The sequence below is a fragment of the Hyaena hyaena genome, unplaced genomic scaffold (assembly GCF_003009895.1).
Source record: "Hyaena hyaena isolate Hyena2069 unplaced genomic scaffold, ASM300989v1 scaffold_1648, whole genome shotgun sequence".
In the NCBI taxonomy this organism is placed as follows: Eukaryota; Metazoa; Chordata; class Mammalia; order Carnivora; family Hyaenidae; genus Hyaena; species Hyaena hyaena.
In genome coordinates this window covers 45,131-70,101 of record NW_024082268.1, presented here as the reverse complement: position 1 = coordinate 70,101, position 24,971 = coordinate 45,131, and the positions used below count along the sequence as shown (strand labels likewise).

At 44.4% G+C, this 24,971-nt stretch overlaps 1 protein-coding gene across 1 annotated transcript in view; it reads right to left on the bottom strand.

The window, feature by feature from the left end:
* Positions 1 to 8,477, bottom strand: part of PYGB (glycogen phosphorylase B) — a 65,205-nt gene extending 56,728 nt beyond the window's left edge. Inside the window, exon 1 of the mRNA XM_039224427.1 lies at positions 8,127 to 8,477. Within this exon, the coding sequence (XP_039080358.1) occupies positions 8,127 to 8,369 (243 nt within the window). The 5' untranslated portion in view covers positions 8,370 to 8,477. The remainder of the gene's footprint in view (positions 1 to 8,126) is intronic.
* Between the last annotated feature and the right edge of the window lie 16,494 nt (positions 8,478 to 24,971).

Sequence of the window (24,971 nt, the reverse complement as noted above, 5' to 3'; positions counted from 1 at the left end):
TCAAATACACAGTATTTGAAAAAAATTTTTTTAAGGACAGAGACATAGCATGAGCATGGGTGGGGCAGAGGGAGAGGGAGACACAGAATCCGAAGGAGGCTCTAGGTTCTGAGATGTCAGCAGAGCCTAACGTGGGGCTCGAACTCACAAATCACGAGATCATGACCTGAGCCGAAGTCGGATGCTCAACCAACTGTGCCACTGAGGCGCCCCTGGAACTATGTATTTTTAAAGCTGTAGTTTGATCCCTGCTAAAGCTTTGAACTTTTAACTGGCACTATGAAAAGAGCTTGACTATCTTTTTGTAAGGCATAAAATGTTGGGTCTCATCTTAAGATCTTTCAGTCTTGGGGTACCTGGGCAGCTCAAATGGTTAAGCATCTGACTTCAACTCAGGTCATGATATCATGGTTCATGAGTTTGAGTCCTGCATTGGGTGAGCTCGAGCCCTGCTTCAGGTAAGCTCAAACCCCACTTTGGGCTCGGCACGCGCAAGTTGAGCACAAATGTCAAGGGCTCAGCAGTTTATTCAATTCTGTGAATAGTTTCAGGCAGCCTCCTAATGCACCTCTGCATACAAAGGGAGCAGAAGTGGTGGCATCAGGGCTCCCCTGGACAGTACCCACTCAGAGAAGCCTGGCTGTGGTTGGCTCTCAGTTAGGCACAGCTGCACACTTGCCCAGCCAGAGCCCTGCACTCTGGCCTGTGGTGTGTTTTCTGTTGTTGTTGTCTGTGTGATTTGTTACAAGAATTTTTATAACTATAAAAACATTTGAGGAAACGCTTCAAATGTGTTGAATTTCTTTTCCCCAGTTTCCTTAAGATGGTTCAGAGTAAAACCAAACTGAAGAAGGCTTGATGGCAGGGCTGCCCAAGATGATGCACACACTTTTGAACCTTGCACGCTGGGGTCTAATCCTGGTTCCTGGCCTGGCCAGCGGGGTGGCCTGGATCCCTTCACCTCTCTGAGAAATATAACGTCTACCTTGGGTTTTAACACAGGGCTAGCTATGGATTCAGTAAATGTTGGTCCCCTTGCTGGGCCAGATTTTTAGGGAGTGTAATGGAACCTAATTAGCAGGGTGGCAATTCTGGACAGAACTGCCTGAGGGCACAGGCTTGGTGCAAGAAAAAGCACAGGGGGCTCACCTGCAAAAGGCCAGCTCCTCTCTGTCCCCTTATTCTGCTGCTGCTGCAGGCCCAAGGCCAACCCAGGCCTTCCCCAGTCTCTTTCCACCCCTTTCACCCCACTCCCCAACTCCCCAGTCACCATCTGTGCAACTGTGGACAGGGTATCCCAGCTGAAGGAACTCTGGCCAAAGAACCTGATGCTCCCCTGCTTTAGCATCAGAGTGACAGGGATCCCTGTAACTCTTTACAGCAGTTTTGGGAACCTGTGGCCCTGAACCAAGATGCTGACCTGTCTTGTATGGTCCATTCTTGCAATATGACTGTTACACATTTAAGTGGCTTAGAGGCAGCCTTAATATTTTTTAATTCGGTTTATTACATGCAAAGTCTACACCAATAGGTAGCATCACAGAGAAGCAAAAAAGAAGCTTCTTCCTCAACGTGAAGAGATAAAAAGATGACCAACACAAATACACAACATAGTAGTTTCCTAAAGACATTTTAGGAGTTAAGGAACTTGAATTCTGGAACTGGTGCTTAAAAGCAACATGCAGAGCCTCATTTTGCTCTTTACACAATGGAGATTTGTGAACAGAACTGGACTTTTAGAGACCTCCAATTTCTTTTCCCTCTCCAAACAGGATGTTTAGAATCTTTGTTTAACTGAAATTGCTGAACACCCTGAAGGAAAAGAAATAACTCCAACAATCAGGGCAACAAAACACAGACTTGTGCAACTGTTTTCACCAAGAGATGAACCTGTTTCTACAGGCGGATCTGGCCAGAGATGTGTCATCCTGCACCCAGGAAAAGGCAGCAACACTCCCCCATCCATCAGATTCTGTCTGTACTATGTCTTAACATGCAGGCACAGTGGCCCCCACAGAAGACCACCAGCTCCCTGCCAGACAGAGCTGGTCTGGATAGGACACAGGGACAGAGACCACTGGTCCAACATAAGGCCACTTCTGGTGAGCTCCCCAGCCTTGCCAAAGGCACCAGGGGGCCCCTGTCCTTGCCAGCCCAGCGAAGGGACTGCTATGGGACAGTAGCCTTCTCACCTGCTAGACAGCTAAGGCTCATCCTCATCTTCACTGGCCATCCTGCTTCACATCCATTCTGCCATGTCTGAGAGGCTTTTGGAGGATCACACTGACAACAGCTTTATGAAACCACCACTGTGTTTGCCCTAAGGATGCTGAACATTTTCTACCCATCTCTTATACTCTTAGCCTATGAGGTCATCTCAAGCACATTCTTTTAGAATTAAGTACCAGGGAAACTTGGCTTCTGGTGAGTAACTGGCAGATTTCTGTCTCAACGTGGATCACAGATTTCCTTTTCTACTTTAGGTACTGGTACTGAGGATTAGAACACAGGTCTGTTTGCTCAAAGTCAATTTGGAAAGTGTAAAATATAATAAAATAATACAGTTTGAGAACTTACAGAGATCACAGAGATCACTCAGCTCTGCAGGGAACAAATTTATTTTGTACTCCATGACATTACTTTTTTATAATTCTCTACCTTCTACCTTCTGTGGTGTTATGCTCTACAAAATATCTCCTCTCTCTCATCCCCAAGCCAATCACAGAAGTCATCACTGCCAGAGAAGCCAGAGCCTAATCAATTTATGTTAAGTGACCTGGACTATATCAAAGTATATTTATAACTAGTGTGGTACTAGTAAGCATTTTCACCTTGAGCTTCTTTTACCATTTCAAGGCCAAGAAGACACTCAGCTAGAACTGAAATCACATATAATTCCTACTCCAGGAGATCCTGTCAAAGACACTATTAACCAAACTCTTCTGTGGTCTGATTACCTCGCTAACTTTATATTCATGTCTCTTCCCTTCACCAACCATGTCTTAAGAACCCCATTCTGTATAAGGTAGAAAACAAGCCAGCTATTGTTGCTTATTTGCTTCATGTCTCAGAATGTTTCTAAATGGCTCTAAGCTTTGGTCTGTTTAATGAAGAATTAGATACAACCCAAAAAGACATAAAGTTCTCCCAATTTTCTTATTTGTATTTCTTATCAGTGGGGCAATTGGCAGAGCTATACAAAATCTGTAGGTGACAGCACCATGTAGATGTGCATGTCCTGGGTTTAATGTTCACAGTGTTTGTCTAAGAGAGGCTACCTGATTTTTTGGAAGCACACACTCAAATATTTAAGGGAAAAGGAGCATCGAGTCTGCAACTTACTTTCAATGGTTCAGAGAAAAATGTACTAATATGTATATAAAGGGACAAATGTGTTAAAATGTTTAATGCTTGGGGAGTCTGCAGGAAGATTGGGAATTTATTGTATTATTCTTGCAACATTTAAGTCTGAAGTCATGTAAAATACAACTTTTTAAAAAGCCATTTACAAAGGCCAGGGGGCAGCTGGGGAGAACCGCATCCGACTTCAGCTCAGGTCCTGATCTGTTTGTGTGAGTTCGAGCCCAGCATCAGGCTCTGCACTGACAGCTCAAAGCCTGGAGGCTGCACTTCAGATTCTGTCTCCCTCTCTCTCTCTGTCCCTTCCCCGCTCACACTTTATCTCTCTCTCAAAAATTAACATTGAAAAAAAAAATTCAATGATTCAGAAGTGAGGTCAGTTACAATATTTCACAAACTGTATATACAAAGGGTCCCTGCAGCCTCCATAGCACTGGGATATTAGAGATCTCCAGAGAAACAGAATCAACAGGATATGTATATACAGATTTATTTTAAGGAACTGGTTCACACAGTTGTGGAGGTCTGAGACTAAACTCTCAAGATTTTCAGGCTGGCAAGCTGGAGACCCAAGGAAGAGTTGCATTTGGAGCCCCAAAGCAGTCAGCTGGCATAATCCCTTCCAGCTGGGGAGGGATGATGTGGGGGTGGGGGGTGGGGGTAATCAGTCTTTGTTCTATTAAGGTCTTCAACTAACAGGAGGCCCGCCCACATTACAAGGGTGATCTGCTTCACTCAAAGTCTGCTGATTTAAATGTTAATCTCATCTAAAAAACACCTTCACAGAAACATCCAGAATAGTATTTGATCAAATATCTGGGCACTATGGCCCAGCCAAGCTGACGCAGTAAATAAACCATCAGAGCACTTAAGAGTACAGGCCAAATTGTCTTCTATGAAAAATCATGGCTTACACTCTGAGAGGCTCCTTAATCTCATAAAGTGATGGCTTAACCCTACCTTCCACTTGGCGAGCTGTCAGATTAATCAGCAACACAAAACATCTGTTCTTCGTCAAGCTTCTAGCCAGGGAAAATAATTGAGCTATCTGGTGTCAGGGAAGCCTGCCCATGGGATACAAGGTCAACTTCACAAGACAAGTGGAAACAAACCAAAACTCGGTGTGTTAAAAAGATTCCAGTGGCTGGTCTCACCACCAATTAAAAGAAAGTCTTGTAAGTGGGGTGGTGGGCAGACAAAGCTGCAAAAACACTGCGCTAGATGTTCTTCAGGGTCTAGATCAACTCCAGGGTCCAGCTAAACCATAAGAGTAATTGTATTCATTATAATTATCTTATCTGAAATATTTGAGACTGCAGTTTGGGTTCCGTGGTGGTGGTGAACTATTACTTTCTTTAATCTACTATTGTGGCTATGTCCAGAGTTTATGGGAAAAAGCCATAGTAAACAGACTCTTCAATCCATTACAGGGATGCAGCAGGCCAGCTGTCCACATTGTACACTATCCACTTGAAAGTCCCACATAAGATATCTCACACCTGCCCCTTCTAGAAGCTATCACAGAGATCCTATGACTCCCATAAGTAGACATGAGCTGCCATTTGCTCTAGTTGCCAGAACTTACGTCTGCACTTTGTGTCCTGACACTGCTCTTGAACGCAACCTGTTTCCCTACCCTTACTCTCTGGCCCCAATTTTCTCTTTGAGATCTCCTATTAATCTGAACCTTCTGTGTCACGCCTTGCTTAGGCATTCTTCAATTCTTTTTGGACAGAGATGGAATTTCCAATTTATAATTTCCAATTATAATTCCGATTTATAATTTCCAATTATAAAATGGAAACATTTTATAAGCAAAGACAAAGCCACAACTTTTTAGAATGGCAAGCGACTTCAGAAATGGACTATCTCCCTCCACCCCTGTCATTTTAAAGGTGAAAAAACTGAGGCCAAGAAAGGTTAAGAAATCCAGCCAAGTCCAAAGTCTCATAGACTGCATGGTAAAGCCAGGACTAAAAGGAGCTTGGACTCATATGAGCCATCCCTCACCATCCATCTCTTTTCTGTTTCTGAATTCAGAGTGGGGCTTCCTCCCAGACTCCTGACCTTGCCATCACCTCAGAGAATCTTGGGACCATCTTTAGAACTAAGCGCTACCTCTTGCCAAGCACCAACCCCTCAGTTTTAGTCAGATTTTTTTAACTTGATTTGCCAGGCCAGTTGGTTGCCTGAAAGTTCTTTCCCTGAGCATTTGAGTTTCATTTGTTTCTGCTATTACCAAAAACAGAAGGCTAAAAAGGGTTCTGAAGCAACAGGTACAGCATACTATTTTCTGTAATGAAAAGTATTTCTATCTTGGTAGAAAAGATGTAAAACACAAATGTTTATATCATTTATCATGTTTTTCTAGGTATTGCAATAATTACAGTTCATTTTTTCCATCTGGCTTTTTGTTTTCCAATTTTTCTTCCATCATAAGAACTTCCATAGTTGTTTGAAAGACAAAAAATTAAGTAAACGCATTCTAAAGTATTAAATATAGATCTTCAGGCTCCCCCAGTCAGAGTGCAGTGGGACAAATCCCTGACGCCATTCCAGGCTGGGGTGCAGCTTTGCAGGGTTTTTATTAGAAGCCTACCTCCCATCAGGCTTGGACCCTTGTGGAGCTTGTTTCTGGTCCATTACAAGCAAACATATCACTTCTGCAGGAAAAAAAAAGCTTATTTTTCAACATGAATTAGCCAGACTGAAGCACTTAAATTATAATTTTCCATTTTAAAATGGCCTTCCTACCCAGAACAAACAACTTCCCACTTACAGGTTGTGTGGATTCTAATGAAATTTTCTCTAGACAGAAAATTTTCTGCCTGTAGCCACCACAGCAGGCAATCAAAACTCCTCTCAATGAGGACCAGGAAAGCAGTTTTGTTAGGATTGATTCTGTTCAGGAAAGGTCATTTCCGTAATCCCTGGGCCCATCACTGTCCTTTTCAGGATCTAATTATACATAAACACTCTAAGAGGAACCCCAAGGTATTGGGGTGTGTTCTGGTCCAGATCCAGGGAAATGTCCTTGAACGTGCACACAAAGCTGTACCCTTGTCATCCGCTACCCTGACAACAACACTGATGTTGCAAATCAGAGCTCTGCCATCAGCAGGGAATTCTGGGGGAGCCACTGCCTCTTGGCCAGTTTCCCTGGCAAAGTCATCCTAAACCCTTGCTGTAAAAACCTGTTTTAGCTACTTGGTGCCACTTCTATGCTGTCTTGCATACTAAGTGTGAAGCAGCTTAGCTGGTATTCTAACAATTTTGTCCTTGTTATCATCTCTATTTTAGAAAAAAACAGCGCTCCAGAGTAAGTTTGGAAAAGCAATGAATATCACTCTTAACAATTATTAAACATTTCTTAATGCCTCATGAAAACACTAAAATATTATCAACAAAGCAACTACACAGTGCCTATATGTATACTGCAAAACAAATCTTTGCAAACTGGCTTCAGGCCTGCAAGTGTGTCCTTTCTTCACCAGTCACTCTGCCTCAGTAGACAGGAAAAGACAAAAGTCTGTGGTTAAGAACAAGTAAAAAAACCCAAACAAACTGGTAGTAGGTGGGTGGCCAAAACTATGACAGGCCTACCCAACTACCAATGACACTGACTTGGAAAACTTGAAAAAGTTACAAATGTGATGAGAAACAGAAAAATCACAAAGTTGTATATACAATATACTTTTTTAAATGTATACATATATTTAGAATAGAAAATGATCTGAAAGGACATACACCTTCATTTTAATCTGGTTGAGAGAAACAGAGTCACATTAGTGACTTTCTTTTGTGTGTATTTTTCTTCCATAAGCATAAATTTCTGCAAAATATGAAAAAAAGTAACAATCTCCGTGATTAATCTCCGTGAACTTTACCCCAACAATGTTCTTCATGGGAGGTGTGGAAACCCCAAAGACAGAGCCTTCTTTTAGGGCCTCTTCTCTGAGCTCCTGACCCCTGCTTTAGCAGGCATCCTCAATGATTTTCTTCCGATCACTGCCTAGCCAAAAAGAGCCCCACAATCCCCTGCAGATGACTGAGCTCACCCCCTTCCAACACAAAACTACCCAGGCCTGGTTCCAGTCCCCTTTTCTCTCACACTCTGCTGCAAAAAAACAAAAGGTGGGGGGCAGGGGCAGGGGAGGAGGAAGTACCGACTCTGCAGCCATCACGGAAGCACACGGCTAGAAACAGGCTGGAAAATTCCGCCAGGACTCCAGAGCTCAGGAGACGCGAGAAACAGCGGACCCCTGCAAGACCAAGCTCCTTGCGCAAAGCGACTGCGGACTTGATCGGGCCTAAACAGAGGAAGCCGAGGCTAGGCCCCCCGGCCCCGAGTGTAGACAACACCCTATTCTGTCTGTTGTAGACTACAGACCGGATCATCCGCTTTGCGCCCGGGATGGTAGGGCGGGAAGTACCGGGCCAGGCCTGTGCAAAGCTGGCTGGCCCACCCGGGGGAAGGCGGTGGGGGAGACCTGACCCCAACCAAAGCCATTCTAATCGGCGTGGACCACCGATGAGCTGCGGGGGCTGACAGAGGGTGGCCGTGCTCAACTTAAAAGACAGTCCGCAAACATGGGCCCTACGTGCATCCTTTTGGGAGAGGTGCATCGCTCTGTCTCTTCACAGGGGCCCGTGACTCGAGAGACACGGTACAAGGGCTGCCATTTTCCGGGGTGGGGCAGCGGGCGCGGCAGGACGAGCGCAGGGACCCTGGGCAGGCGACCCCGGCCTGCCTCGGGCCGCCTCACCTTGGGGTCGCGCTCGTAGTAATGCTGCTGCGTGCGGATCCAGCGGCCCACCAGATGGTCGCGCACCGTGTGCGCCAGCGCGAAGAAGTAGTCGCGGGGCGTGGCCACATTGCGGTCCTTCACCAGCGTGAAGTGCAGGTGCCGATTGAAGCTCTTCCGCACCTCCGCCACGTCTCCCAGCCCCGCAATGCCGCGCACACTGATCTGCTTCCGCTTCTCGCTGTCAGTCAGCGTCTTCGCCATCGCGCGGGCAGAGAAGGAAGAAGACGAGATGCAGATCAGGGACGACACGCCAACACGGAGGATGCTGCGGCGGTCTGGCGCCCGGCACTGCGGCGCCGCGAGGCTAGCACGGGCCGCGCCTGCGCGCTGCGCCGGGGCGGGGCCAAGTGGAAAAGAGAGGCGGTGATACGGAGGGGGCGGGGCCGCAGGAGGGATGGGCTGGCCGGCAGGGGAGGGGCCTCCGGAGAGACTGGGCAGGGCCCGGGCAAAGGCTTTAGTACTTGGACGTTGGCAGAGGTGTGCCTTTTTATAGATGTGAAAGATGAAGTCACCTGCCCAGGCCACCCAAGAGCGGGTGTCTGTCCCCAAGATAGCCAAACCGGCCTGGGGAGACGCGACTGAAGGAGGACTGCGGAGTCGGAACGTCGGTCCTGCCTGCCCCTCTCGCTCCCCAGGATCATGAGGGGGGACCCTGCCATCGTGGCTTTCGAGATTTCTGGGGCTGGCGTCTCTCGCCCGGTCAGGGTCACCGGCTCCCCGAGCCAGGAGTTTCCTGGGTGCTGGGGTGCGGTCACGGCCTGGTAAACGGGAAGGAAAACCGGATGCATGCTAGAAATGCAGGCGTCAAGGCCTGGTGGGCTCAATCTCCTGAACTCGGGGTGGGGTGGTTCTGAAAACACCAGGTAAGGATGTAAAACTTTGTTTATACTGAGAAAGTGCCAGCCTGCCTGCTACCCTCCAACTGAGATGACAGGCATGGCTGATGAACAGGAGACAGCATTCCCCAGGGGCGCTGCAGCCCTTAAGGGGCACAACTACCCCTGTGAGAGACCACCGCTCCTTACTCAGAGAAACCTTGTTCTTTAAATCACAGGCCCTCACTTTGTCTTTAAAATTCCGTCAAAAAAAAAAAAAATAAAATTCCGTCAGAAGAAGGAAACATCCCACTCTGGCCCAGAATCTGGGTCACTATGACAGAGACGCAGCCTCCTCCACTCCACCTAGGTGAGAGCCTCACATAAGGGGTTTCTGGACACAGCTTCCCAACCTGCTTAACACAGGAGTTCCCAGGGAAACTGCGCCTAGGCCCACCTTGCACGCATCCCTGCTTTGCTCTGACCCTGTGAGAACACTGCTTCATTAGAGTTTCACTTTGACCCCTTTCCCCCACACCCCATAAACTGCCTTTTCCTGTGTTCTTGAAATGCCCCATGGTCCCATCACCTGCAGATATTTCGTTGCAGTGAGTCAGTAAACCCAATTTGAGCCACTTGCAGGTTTGTAGTCGGTGGTCTTAGACTGATGGAGCAGTAAAGATTCTTGATGTACATGAAGGTCAAATTCGCCTGCAAAGGATGTCATGAAAGTCTAGGTGCAGGAATTTTCCTTGTGTGATGCTTCCAAAATTATCTCCTTACCTGGACTCTCTTCTAGCTGCATACTTCTGGGGGGACAATAAATGTGGAATGCCCTATCTGCCCCACCTATCCACACACTCAACTGCTCTAGGTGGCCACTAATATCACTGGAATGGGTAAATGAACTCCATGGTCATCTCAGCCATTTTCAGATAAATAATTTTTAATTTTTTAAAAGTTTGTTTATTTTTGAGAGAGACAGAGTGTGAGTGGGGGAGGGGCAGAGAGAGACCAAGACATAGAATCCAAAGCAGGCTCCAGGCTCTGAGGTATAAGCACAGAGCCTGGAGCGGAGCTCTAACTCACCAGCTGTGATATCATGACCTGAGCTAAAGTCGGAGGCTTAACTGACTGAGCTGCCCAGGAGCCCTGAAATAAGTAATTTTTATATAGCTATAAGTGCTGTGAAGAAAAGCACATTAAGTAGCCAGTGACAGGAGATGATATCTGAGTTGAGACTAAAAAATATATATATTAATGAGTAATGAATCTGAGGGAGAAGCAAGTACAAAAGTCCCGAGGTAGTTAGGTACCCACTTGGACAGTTCACAGAATAGCAAGTCCAGTGTAGGTAGAGCAAAGAGAGCAGCTGAGGGGTATGAGAATGTGCCATCCCCCAAAATGCCTTTTTGGTCTATGCATTATCTCGAGTTAAAAACCACAGAGAAAGAACAAAAACAGGAAAAGCTCTTAAAACAGGGCAGAAGTTTTCCTTTAATAAAGGAAATTCACATTTAAAAGTGTACTTCCATTTGTAGGGACCTTTCCTCTCCTGACAGGTCTGACTATAAGAGTTTACTAAACAACTTTTGTTCACTATACTCTGGTCACCTTCCCATAACTTGCCTTCCTGGCTAGAAGCCCCAAACCCTTTCCTTGTTTTAGCCTAGGATGATATATAAACGCAAGCTCTAACCACCCCTTTGCGTCACTCATCTCTGGGTACTTTCAGGTGTATGAGCTGCACATGCTAATAAACTTATGCGGTTTTTTTTCTCTCTAGTTAATCTGTCTTTGACCAGCCAAATTTACAAGGCCCCATGTGAAGAACTTGAGATGGATAGAGGAAAATATTTTTTCCTTGCCAACACAACCAGTACGTAGATTCAGATTAGAGGTAGGGAGCCAGGTCAAGGGGCCAAGTCAGAGTTGATGAAGAACCTGGATCTTCCAACAAAACTGTAGGCTTCTGAACAGACAAAATAGAAAGAAAGTGGGCTCATCTTTGCCCCTCCAAGGAAAAGGACTGTTTTTCTGGCAGCCTGGTCTTAGCTATCACCTGCCCTCCTAATGGGAGAAGGTCAAGAGGCCAGTCAGCTCACCTTGTCTGTCAGGTACTCTATTTTTGGGAGACCACTTTAAATATTCATTTACTAAGAAGTGATGGATATTGATCCAGGTTCAGTTATTTTTTTGTAATGAGCTATTCTGTATGTTGGAGATAAATTACCTTTTCAGTGCTTTCAAGCAGTTATTTAAGACGGTCTATATCTAGTTCCCTCCTTTGGAAACAGAGACAAAGGATGTCTTTGTGTGTGGAATGAAATGTTTTGGAAGTTAGAAGAAATTGGGTGTGGAAAACAAATTTTTGGTCTACTTAAGCTTCTGAGTGTCTCAACCAATAAATGTTTGTTAATTGAGTGTCTTGGAAGCTTCGCCAGCCCTTGTTGAGACTACTCAAGCCAAGGGTAAAGACTGCCAGGGATCCCAGAAACACCACTGGCCAATTTGTGATGGTTAATTAAATATTTGCAAATGAACAAAGACCTGGAATTTCAGGAAACGGGAAGCAAACAATAAATGCATTTTTTTGAGAGGTCAGTAATTGTAAACCTCAGTACAGTTAAGACCATCAGCTAGAATGGTGTTGTGGAATTGAGGCTCTCCTTTCACTGGGGTATGTAACAGATGCTCACAGTGACATTAATGTATTGGATTTTAAAAAGAAATCTATGACACCGGAGTGATATGAAAAGGAAATAAAATGGAGGTGAGGAGAAAGAAAGGAAGCTCTTCTCTATAAAATACCAAATAAATGTAGGCATGGATGCTAGGGCTATCAGTCAAAGGCTGTAAGGGAACAAGATATTCACACAGTCTCAAAGTATCACCCCACAGATTACCTTAATAGTTACAATACAGAGAAGGCACTTTTACAGTGAAGAAAGCTTCATGAATTGATCCAACCTGGCATGGCAAATAAAGGGACAAAATGATACTATGTACTTTCTGATTCAATGCACTAAGAAGGACACAGTATCACTTATAGAATATAATATAGTATACTATGAATACCATGGTAATATAGTAGAAAACCTAAGACTCAAGTAACAGAGGCACAGATAACAGCTAAGGCAGTTTCCCAGACTTGCTGACCATAACTCTCTCTAAGCACATTCCCAAAACCCCAAATCCAGAATTTCAACTGCCTAACTTCTAAGGCATTTTTTAAATTGTGCAAATGTGGGGATCTCTTCCCCAGGCAGCCTTTCTAATCCAGCACCCAGGACTCTGTCCTAGTAGGAATGCCATTAAGGGACTGTGGAGTCCTCCAGTGTGTGCTAGAAACGCTGGGCTTTCAGGTGTGTTCAGGCAGGACACTGTCTCATGCTCAGCTGGGCCTAGACTCCGCTACTCCTTTTATTATTTTTTTTTAACATATATGTGTTATATTAGTTTCAGGTGTACAATATAGTGATTCAACAACTCTATACATTACTCAGTGCTCATCATGATGTGTAGTATTCATCGCTTTCACCTATTTCATTCATCCTCCCACCAACCTCCCTCTGGTCAAGCACCAGTTTGTTTTCTGTATTTAAGAGTCTTTCTATATTGTTTGTTTTGTTGTGTTTCTTAAATTCGACAGATGAGTGAAATCATATGATATTTGTCTTTCTCTGTCTTTATTTCACTTAGCACTAGACTTTCTAGATCCATCCATGTTGTTGCAAAATGGCAAAATTTCATTCTTTTTTATGGCTAATATTCCTTGTATATATATATATATATATATATACCATAATTTGGCTATCATAAATAATGCTACAATAAACACAGGGCTGCATACATCCTTTTGAATTGCTGCTTTAATATATTCCTTGGGTAAATATCCAGTAATTACTGGATCATACGGTGGTTCTAATTTCAACCTTTTGAGAAACCTCCATACTGTCTTCTACAGTGTCTGCACCAGTTTGCATTCCTACCAACAGCACATGAGGGTTCCTTTTTCTCCACATCCTTGCCAATACTCGTTGTTTCTTGTGTTGTTGATTTCACCCATTCTGACAGGTGTGAGGTGATATCTTATTGTAGTTTTCATTTGTATTTCCCTGATGATGAGTGATGTTGAGCATCTTTTCATGTGTCTGTTGGCCATCTGGATATCTTATTTGGAGAAATGTCTGTTCATGTCTTCTGCCCATTTCTTCCCTGGATTCTTTGTTTTTGGGTGTTGCTACTAACTGTCTATCAGATATGTCATTTGCAAATAGCTTCTCCTATTCAGTAGGTTGTCTTTTAGTTTTGATTGTTTCCTTCCTTGTGCAGAAGCTTTTTATTTTAATGTAGGCTCAATAGTTTGTTTTTGCTTTTGTTTCCCTTGTCTCAGAAAACCTATTTAGAAAAATGTTGCTACAGCCGATGACCTTACTGCCTGTACTCTCTTCTAGGATTTTTATGGTTTGAGGTTTCACATTTAGGACTTTAATCCATTTTGAATTTACTTTGGTGTCCGGTATAAGAGAGTGGTCCAGTTTCATTCTTTTGCATGTAGCTGTCCAGCTTTAAGATCTGTTACTTAAGTGATTATGAGATGGGCTCTAAAGCCAGCAAGAGTTGCCTTGGGATGTTCCCCTTATTCTGCAGACCGGCCCCTGTAAGGGAGGGTAGCACAGACAGGGGGTGGTGAGAGACAGGGGTGAACATGTTAAAGAGAGGAAACTGGTCACACTCCAGGGCCATTGCCCTGCCATCCTCCAAGCCAGAAACATTACCCTATTTTGAGGGGGTTGAACAAGACAAGTCTTTGCAGTTTTGGGGATTAGCTTGGAATTGAGTACTAGATGGGCTTTCTGGTGTACTGGAATGAGCTGGGGGACCATGGTTTCAGCCATGGGGCTAGGTGAACCATCAACCTGAGGGCTCAGAGGGCCAGATGTGAGGAGAGCGAGTCTCAAGTGCACACCTGCACGCACCAACTCCTGCTCATTCAGGGGCAGACCCCCATGAGAAAATTAGCACTTAGAGAATCAGGGTCTTCAGTATCACTCCTGTCACTTACCACAGACCTCCTGGCATTGCATGGAGTGGAAGGTTCTGGTACACAGGCAGGTCTGGTTGTTGCATTACCTGTCTTTCCAGGGAATATGTTAAGCTCACAGTGAGAAAGTCTCTGCACAGTCTCAATTAATGTAAAATGAGAAATAACTGTGAAAGTCACCCTGAAAAACAAGAGGTCCTATGAATCCATGTGCTGCCCTTGGAGTGGCGGTGGGGGGGGAGGGAAGGGAGGCTGAGTAGAAGCCAGACTCAAGACAGGGCTGGGCTAAGCCCCTCAGGCTGCAAGAGGAGGGTGCCTGGTCTCTTGCACCAACTCCACCACTGGGTGAACTTCCTAAAGTCTCCAGCACTTCTAACACCTGCTGTGCACAACTCAGGCCACTGGCTGGTGTGTTCCACACCCATAGAAAACGCAAAGATGGGGGGTGGGGGACGGAGAAGGGGGCTGGAAGGAGACTGGGAGCTAGCTAAAGCAGAATTTCAAGATGCTTTCTGTGGGATGAACTGTATAAAAATCCCACAAGAGGACAGGGTAAAGGGCTCCATCATTCTTTAGGGCTCCTTGAGTCAGATCTCCACATTGTCATGTGGGGGCACACCTCTAGGAGGCCTGCCTCGCCTGGGTAACAGGTATGGCAGGCTCCTCAGGTGGTGCTTCCTGGAAGGTACATAAGAATCACCTGGGGGATCATCTCAGGTCTGGGGTGTTGCTGCAGTCTACATTTCAAACAGGCCCCCAGGTTCTGGGAATGCACCCCAAGAGGCAAGTCTTTAAGGCATAAGTGCTGCTCAGAGTTTTTAATGATGGAAATTACTGGAAAGGGGGTTCTGAAGAATCACAATTTTCCACACTCCCTGCTGCTATCCTGAGCAGGAAGGCGAGAAGAGCAGTTCCTCAGGGCAGCTGGGGTGGATACAAGTGACTCTCCAGGCTATTTTCTGACTTGGAGTTTCTAGGCTGTGCTGTGACTCTGAGTGAGCACACCTGTCGGGCTGCTAGGGACAACCAGTACCTTTTGGGCGCCCAGGTATGCCACACCATAAATACATCAAATTATTTGTTTCTTAACTGGCATTTCCTAAGACTTGCTACATCACTATTTACTACTGTCTTCTTACCCCTGGATGAATGAATTAGCTGAGTTTCTTGACATGCAGAGCTGAGGATTGAGGTCCTGGACTTGGGGTCTGAACTCCTGCTGGCATTTCTTCTCTTCTCTAGGCCATGAGACTGTCTCACTACCCGTCTGCTCTTGTTCCTCCTTCCCGAAGCCAGAGTCATCTGGTTCCTATGGGCAGACCCTGGGCTTGGGGACGCCTTGCTCACTATTACCGGCAACCTCAGTTCTGCACCCACTAACATCACTGCTGGTGTTCCTCAGGGCCATATCGGGGCCCTGGCTTCAGCCATGATCCCACTGACCCTCATCTCATCTCATTGGCTTCTGTAGTTTCTACATTGACAAGAGCACTTTAGGTTGGTACTTTGAAAAACTAGTAGTATTCTTTTTTTGTTATTAAGTTTATTTATTTAAGTAATCTCTATACCCAGCATGGGGCTCAAACTCATGAGCCCAAGATCAAGAGTAGCATCCTCTTCGGACTGAGCCACCCAAGCATCCTAGTAGTATTCCTGAAAGTTAATTAAGCTCTGAGCCAGCTCTGAACCTGCACTGAACCCGCTATTCTAGTCCAAAGAAGATATCCAACAGAAGTGAGTGCTTATGCTGATCAAAAGACATGCACAAAAATGTTTGAAACAGCCCTATTCAAAACAGTCTAAACTTGAAACCATGTAAATATCCATTAACTCTGGGGTAAATACTTTGTAGCATATTCCCACAGCTGAACAGTCTGCAGCCCAGCCCTTGATAATGATCAGCCATGCCCAGCCCTAAGAATGGGGGTTGAATTTTAGGGGTGGATACAACTAGGGATGATGTGAGTCTGTGGGATCTGAAAAAGCTATTGCAGGGGCGCCTGGGTGGCTTAGTCGGTTAAGCGTCCAACTTTTGCTTAGGTCATAATCTCGCGGTTCGTGGGTTCGGGCCCCGCGTCGGGCTCTGTGCTGACTGCCAGCTCAGAGCCTGGAGCCTGTTTCGGAGTCTGTGTCTCCCTCTCTCTCTGACCCTCCCCTGCTCACGCTGTCTCTCTCTCCTAGAAATAAAAAAAAAAAATTAGAAAAAAAAAGAAAAAAAAAGCTATTGTACTGTGGTGTGAACAAGTGTAAAAGTTCATTGTGTGTTCACTAGAAGCCAGCCCTAAGTGGGGAATATCTGGGTGTGGTGAACACCACAGACTTGGGGTAGGGCCTCAGGGGCTTACACTCTGCTGCCCATGGCCTTCTACCATCTTCTTCCTGAGCTTATCCTGTTTCCTTGTCCTCCCTGCACAAACCAGTAGGGCTCCAGATCCTTAGACCAGGGGATTCCTGCCTGCTTCCAAAGCAGGCAGCAATGCCACATAGGTCTGGTGGGCACATTTTCCCCTAAGCTCCCAAGGACTGTCTCAGGAACTGGTCCTCCAAGAGGAAGTTTGAGGCCTCCAGCTGTGTTGTTCCCTGTGGTTCTAGACTTCCTTTTTTTTTTTTTTTTTTAATTTCTGAGAGAGAGAGAGACAGCACAAGCAGGGGAGGGTCAGAGAGAGAGGGAGACACAGAATCTGAAACAGGCTTCAGGTTCTGAGCTGGCTGTCAGCACAGAGCCCGACGCGGGGCTCGAACCCACGAACCGTGAGATAGTGACCTAAGCCGAAGTCGGACGCTTAACCGACTGAGCCACCCAGGCGCCCCTAGACTTCCTTTTAACCATCCTCAGTTGCTCTTTTGGGTTCTCTTGCTAGGATTCCTGCTGTAGTTTCCTAATGGGCTTCCCTGTCTTCCAGTTGCTCCCCAGAACAGTCCTACACAGGCTGCAGAATTAGACACTTTCTTAGGGGAGGCCTGAGCCCAGAACTGCTCCTATAAACCCCAGCCCCAACTGAGCAACTTTCCTAGGCCAGTCTCAGCCACTCCCTGGCAGGTCTTCGGGTGGTCATGGGGCTAGCCTAAAGGAGGACCTGATGGACAGGCAGGTGATGGGAGGCACCAGACTGCAGGGGGGTGGGTATTCTGACATGTCTGATTCCAAAGGGCCCAGGCAGAAGCAGGAGCGTCATAACTGAGGTGAGGGTGGGGAGGAGCCCCAGAACTGTGGAGCGTGGGGCTGCCTTTGTTGTTGTGAGGGTCTGTGAAGGACACACAGCCTGGCTTTACAGGTTTTCCCATCTGGAAGTTGCTCTGCTGCCCCTTTCAGCCTTTCCCTTAGTGGAAGGCATCCCAGCCCCTCACCCTCAGGGTCCCTGACTAGAGGAATGGGATGCTGCCCCTCTATCCCATGGGCACTGGGCCCTAGGTGAGTCTCCTGCCTGGTTTAGGCCTGCACCTGAGCTGGCTGCCTCTGCTTACCTAGAGCAGGAGCAGCAAACTGCGGTCCTCAGCCACTGTATGGCCCTCAAGGTAAGATTACCTTTTACATTTTTAAATGATTGAAACAAATCAAAAGAATAATAATGCATGATATATGAAAACTATATGAAATTCAAATTTCAGCATCCATAAATCAAGTTTGATTGGAACCCAACTGTAGTCATTCATTTACATTTCATCTAAGGCTGCTTTCACATTTCCACAGCAGAGCTGAGCAAATGGGACAGAGACCATATGTTCTGCAAAGCCTGAAGCATCAGCCCCTAACAGGAATTTGCTGCCCTGACCTCGAGTGTGTCCTCAGTACTGCCTTACACTTGTGGATCCCAGTGGATCGATGTGCAGCGTGGCAGCCAAAGTGGACTGGGGGTAGGGGTGGGGTGGCTGGCCTAGGCAAGATTCTTGAAGCCTCTTTAAAATTCATTACATCACAGGGAAATGCATGTTAAAACCACAGTGGGGTGGGGCACTTGGGTGGCTTAGTCAGTTAATCATCTGACTTCACCTCAGGTCATGATCTCATTGTTCCTGAGTTCAAGCCCCACATCTGGTTCTCTGCTGTCAATGCAAAGCCTGCTTCGGATCCTCTGTCTCCCTCTCTCTCTGCCTCCCCTCCATCCTCCTTTTCACCCTCTCAAAAATAAATATTAAAAAAACAAACCACAGAGGGTACCAGAACTCACCAGTTAGAATGGCTAACATTAAAATGACTAACAGACAAGTGAGGATGGGGAACGCTGCTAGTGGGAGTGTAATGGTAATTCACATTGGAAAACAGTCTGGCAGGTTTTTATAATTAAACACACACTTACCATATGACCCAGCCATCCCACTTTGAGTACAGGTATATCTTGAGGATATTGTAGGTTTGGATTCAGACCACAATAAAGAGAATATTGCAGTAAAGCAAGTCAAATGAATTGTTTGGTTTCCCAATGCATATAAAAGTTATGCTTAGACTACAATAGCATGATGTCTAAGAAAATGTATGTACCTCAATTAAAAAATGCTAGCCCTCATCTGAGCTGTCAGTGAGTCACAATCACTGATCATAGATCATAACAACAAATTTAATAATAAAAAATTTTGAATTATTGTGAGAATTACCAAAATGTGACATAAAGTGAGCAAGTGCTATCAGAAAAATGGTACCAATGGACTTGCTCAATGCAGGGTTGTCACACACCTTCAGTTTGTTAGCGCGCGCACACACACACACACACGGAAATGCATTGTCTTTGAGGTACGATAAAGCAAAGCACAATAAAATGAGGCATGCTTGTATTCAACCAAGAGAAGTAAAAACATATGTTCACAAAATAACTTGTGCAAGAATGTTCACAGAAACCTTATCATTAACTCCCACATTGGAAACAGCCCAGGTGACTATCAACAGGGAAAGGAGGATACAAAGTGTTGTAAATCAAAATAATGGACTACTACTCAACAATAAAAAGAAATAAACTGTTGATTCACATGTCGATATGGGTGAATCTCACAAATATGTTGAGCTGAAAGCCAGACCCAAAAGATCACATACTATATGATTCCATTTATATGAAGTTCCAGAACTGGCGAAAGTTATGTATTGTGATGGAAATCTGAACAGTGGTTGCCAGGGGCCAAGGGTGGGGGGACTGTCTAGGGACTTTCTGTGGTGACAGAATAAGGGTATGGGCCACATATTTTTTGCCAAAATTGTTTGAACTGTAACTAAAGATCTGTACATTCTACTATATGAAAATGCCTCAACAAAAATATTCTTTAAAAATTCACTAGGTCAGCAATAAAAGTTTAAAACATCTTAAGTACCAAACACAGCTTCCATCACACCAGCAGCCTTTTGCAAATCTAGGCCTCAAGGAAGCAGCACCAAATTCTTTCTGAAATTCACTTTGTGTAGAGGAATTCCAGCTGAAGCTTTTGAGCCAACTGTGAAGATTGTATCTAAGAGGGAAGTGAAGTCTTCTTGCAGAAAGCCTATTTGCTTTGTTCACAGTTTAACTTCACTGTTTGGCTTGGGTGGAGTTCTGGCCAGGCACTCCCACTGAGTAAACAAGAGGATGGCTGGCTCCACAAGGAAATTTGGAGGATGGGAAGGGAAGGTCAGTGTCCCTATTCTCAGGGTTTTTCAATTCTCCTGCTTTCTTTCAGGCAGCCTTTCATTATTCAGTAGGCAGTTAAGAGACCCTTCCCAGGAGCTCACCAGATATCTGGGAGCAAACCTGACCCCTCCCCAGGGAGGATTTTCTCTTAGCCCATTGGTCTACGGGGCAGCCATGACAAGACAGGAGAAAGTCTAAGAGTCCATTTTGTTGAGGATTGTTTGCTATGCAGCAGCTGCTTAGTTTGATTAGCCTCATTTGCTTTTGTTGCCTTTGCTTCTGGAATCAGATCCAAAAAAATCATTGCCAAGGCCCATGCCAAGGAGCTGACCACCTAGTTTTCTGGTTTCAGGTCTTCTGTCCAACTCTTTAACCCACTTTGAGTTAATTTTTGTGTATGGTGTGAAATAATCGTCCAGTTTCTTTCTTCTGCACATGGTTGTCCAGTTTTCCCAGCACCACTTATTGATGAGACTGTCCTTTCTCCATTGTATATTCTTGTCTCCTTTGTGATGGTTTAATTGACGATATAATTGTGGGTTTATTCCACGTGTCTGTTTTTATGCCAATACCAAACTGTTTTGATCACTACAGCTTTGTAATACAGTTTGAAATCAGGGCTTTGTTCTCCAGCTTTGTTTTTCTTTCCCAAGATTGCTTTGGTTGTTTGGGATCTTGTGTGTTTCTGTACAAATTTTAGGAGTGTTTGTTCTATATCTGTGAGGAATTTTTATAGGCCTTGCATTGAATCTGTACATTGATTTGGGTAGTATGGACATTTTAACAATATTGATTCTTCTAACCCATAAATATGGAATAGCTTTCCATTTATTTGTGTTTTCTTCATTTTCACTCTTCAGTGTATAATTACAGTATACTGGTCTTTCCAAACCTTCTGCACAGCAAAGGAAATCATCAACAAAACAAAAAGACAACCTACTAAATGGGAGATATTATTTGTAAATCACCGATAAGAGGTTAATATCCAAAATATATTAAAAAAACCATAAAACCCCATAGCAAAAAAGACAAATATTCCAAATAAAAAATGGGTAGAGGATCTGAATTGACATTTTCCCAAAGACATGCAGATGGTCAAAAGACACATGAAGATGCTCACCAGTCATCATCAGGAAAATGCATATCAAAACCACAATGAAACATCACCTCAAATCTGTCAGAACGGCTATTATCAAAAAGACAAGAAATAAGAGTATAGGAGAGAACATGGAGAAAAGGAACCATTTTGCACTACTGGTGGGAATGTAAACTGGTGCAGCCACTGATGCTCCACAGTATGGAGGCTCCTCAAAAAGTTAAAAATAGAACTACTAGACAACTCAGCAATTCCACTTCTGGGTATTTATCTAAGAAAACAGAGACATTAACTCAAAAAGATATATATACCCCCAGATTCCCTGCAGCATTATTTACAATAGGCAAGATCTGGTAACAACCTGTGTCCATCAACAGATGAATGGATAAAGAAGATGTGGTGTGTACATGTGTTTGTGCATATATCTATAATGGAATACTATTCATCCATAAAAAAGAATGGACTCTTGCCACTGTGACAACATGGGTTTTGAGAGTATTATGCTAAGTAAGTCGGACAACGACAGCTACCACATGATCTGACTTAAAGGTAGAATCTAAAAAACAGAACAAAACAGCCCAAGCTCATAGATACAGAGAACAGATAAGTGGTTGCCAGAGGCTGGGGGTAGGAGATGGGCAAAATGGGCAAGGATGGTCAAGAAATTATAAAATAATTAAGTTATGGGGATGTGATGTACAGCATGGTGACTACAGTTAGTAATACTGCATTGTATTTGCAAGTTGCTAAGAGAATAAATCTTAAAAGTCCTCACTGCAAGAAAGAAAAATTTATAACTATGTATGATGACAGATCATGACTAGACTTACCATGGTGATCATTTTGCAATGTTTACAAATCCTGCTTGCCATACTATGGTGCTGCCTATTCTGGACATTTTACATAAGCAGAATCATGCAACATGTGATCTCTGTATCTAGTTTCTTTCACTCATTAGCCTAATGTTTTCCATGTTCATTTGTGTTGCAGCATGTGTCAGTACTTCGTTTTTACTGCCAAATAATATTTCAATGTATGGAGAGTCCTAGAAATCTCTTCATCCTCAGAAAGCTGAAAACCCTGGTTTATATTCCCACTTCTCCTTGTTGCTTTAGGATGAGCACTGTAGGCCTCGGAGTGTTGGCATTTTTACTCGCAAAACCGTCTGATCCTTAGCTGACCTCTGGATGGATCTGGGGAATCACGCAGCTGTTTTGAGCACCTCACACCTTGGAAGTTGTTTGGAGCCATCCCACTGCTGTGTTCCATGCCTTAAAATGAGGCTCTGGAGCTCTGCTGACCTTTAGAGGCTTCTCAAGACAAGATGCCATATAGGGGGATGTCTGCTCTGTGCTATGTAAATCCTGAGGCACATGTGAAGATTTACAGAGCTGCACTTAAGTTCTTAAGCGGAAATCTTTATCCACCAATCCAGAAAACAGAAAAGTAATCAGGGTGTCAAAATGATAAAGAGGCAGTTAGGCCTGGATCTAGTTTTGTGTTTTTTTTTTTTTTTACTGTTTAACTACTTTTCTAAATATTACAAAACACATTATTACCCTGATAACTGATTCCTTAGTGGAGAGAGATGCTTTTGATAAATATTTTCATGCAAGGCTGGATGTAAGGAGGAAAAATTCATCTTCTACCACCTCTAACTTTGGAGGCAATGTGGCACACTAATTTGGGGTTTGGAAGCCTCCAGATCTGGGTCTGAGTGCGGCCCTTCACTCCTCACTTGCTGACCTTGAGCTCCTTAGGGACCCTTGACCAGTAGCTGCTCTGTGGGCTGCCATGAAAGTGCAATCATTGGCTATGTGAAAAAGCAGTCGGCTCCATGTCTCACATAAGCACTACACAACACAGGCCATTGTTGTTATTTCAACTCAAAACTGAGGGACATTGTGTGTAAGCATGTCACCTGCTCATAACTTTCAAGATAATTTTCAAGGTAACTTTTCAAGAGTAAAGAGGCCTTGGAAGTGCCTGATTATGACCTCTTATCTTGACAGGGATCCCTTCTTGAGTATCCTTGAGTGCTGGCAAGGGCAGGGATGTATGTGACTGAGAGCCTGTCTTCTTTCCTTTTCCTAAGACATCTTTCCTTGTTCGAAACCTGAAAATGCTCTGTAACTTGTGTCCATGTGTCTAAGCTCTGGCCTCTGTAGCAACACAGGCAAGTCCAGGGTCTCACAATCCTTACAATGTTGAAGATGATGTCAGATTTCCATCTGCTTTCTTTCCAGAACTGTGATGTTGTGATTTGTAATAGGAAACACAGATTTGGCCTTTATCCCTGCTGTTGGCCCTACAGTTCACAAACCCTGGAGGATTTCCTAAGTCATAAAAGCAATGGGAGCATCTTTTGTTATAACATTTGGTCTTTGGTCCCAGGTCCCATAAGCTCATTCAACCACACCTGACTCTGTTAATGAGGTTATTTCTGGAGAGCCCCTAGGTGGCCACGGGATGAGGGACAATTGCTAAGGGGAACCAGCCATACAATCAGAAGGTTGGATCTTTCACCCTCCCCAACCCTGACCTCTGGGAGGGGAGAGTGGCTGGAGGTTGACCTAATCACTAGCGGTCAATAATTTAATCAATCCTATATAATAAAAGCTCCATAAAATATCCCAAGTAGGAGTTTAGAATCCTGAGATCAAGAGATGCTTGCTTTAATTAAACTTCTGGCTTAATCAACATGTGGGGATGCTAGGTGTCATGCCCAAGAGGACATGGAAGCTCTGGACCCTTCCCCCATGTCTTGCCCTACATGTCTCTTCCATCTATCCTCTGCAATAAATCAACAAGAGTAAGTAAACTGTTTTCCCTGAATTCTGTGAGGCTCTTTGGCAAATTATAACATCTGAGGATGAGTCATGGAAACCACTGCCTTAGAGTTAGCTGTTCAGAAGCACAGGTGACAACCTGGATTTGTGACTGGCATCTAAGGCAGGGGTGGAGGTAGTCTTGTAAGACTGAGCCCTTCACCCCTGTGGTCTGCACAGACTTCAGGTAGTGTCAGAACTGAGTTGTAGGCCACCCAGTTGGTATGGGAGCACTGCTGATATATCTGATGTCAGAGAAAGGTACCAAGAGGAGAAGGAGGAGTGGAGGGCAGAGGAGGACAGTTTTCTTCCACAAGAATGAACTGCTCCAGGGACTTCAATCATTCCTCCAAACAAGTATTTAAAACCACCTTACCAGAAACTGCACACACAGTGTGGCTTCCCTGGGAGACTGTTCCTGACACTGCTATGATTCTGCACACTTCTGGAATTGCTCATTACTTTATTGCCAGCCTTGATATTATCCAAAAATGGTATCACCCTGGTTTGAACATCACATTTGCCTTTCAGGGACTCTGAAATGGTTCTAAAAATGAAATCCACCTTGAAACAATGATTCACTGTGCCTGACGGTTTTCATAAGCATGTATTAGGAGTTCTTAAAGTAATAAAATCAAAACCATAAAAAACAAAAACACTGTTGGTTAACTTTGAAAACTATCCCAGTGGGGTAGCCTTTCTAATTATGATACAAAACCTGGAAGTCATCATGATAAGTCTGTATAAAAATATAAATTAAGTTTAAATACATAAAAATAGTAAAATTGTGCATTGAAAAGAACACCATAAAGTCAAAAAGTAATAAAATGGGAAAAACTTTCCACACATTTTATCATAATGGCTAATTTCCCTAATGTATAAACATTCTAAACAAGAGAATGACCACAATCAGAAAAATTGGCACAGGACATGGACAGATGTTTCATAGAAAAGGAAAAGCTCTTAGACATACATGAGATGAATTAGGCCAGTGCATAAGAAAATTACTATCTGACAACATGGTCACAATTTAAAACATTCCTGCCTTTGGACCTGGCAATGTCAGCATGGCTCACATACATGGATGTGGTATTGGAAACAACCTGTGCTGGGTCCTGTCATCCAGACACGGGAACGCCACCAGCCACTGCAGGACTGGGCAGCTCAGCACCAACAATGTAGCTGTTCTGAGAAAAGGAGAGCACAGAACATGTGGGTGGGAGGTGGTATGTGGGACGTGCGAGGAAGATCTGAGCACAGAGATGCACATGGCTTTTGTGAGGTGGGGCACACCAGAGAGAACAAAATTCTTACTGTATCCCTAGTTTGCATTTTTTACATATTAGGATGTGCATATGTAGTTACTTCTTTTTTAAAAAACAAGAGCCTTTTATAATCACAAAAGACACAGCAAAATGACTTGCAT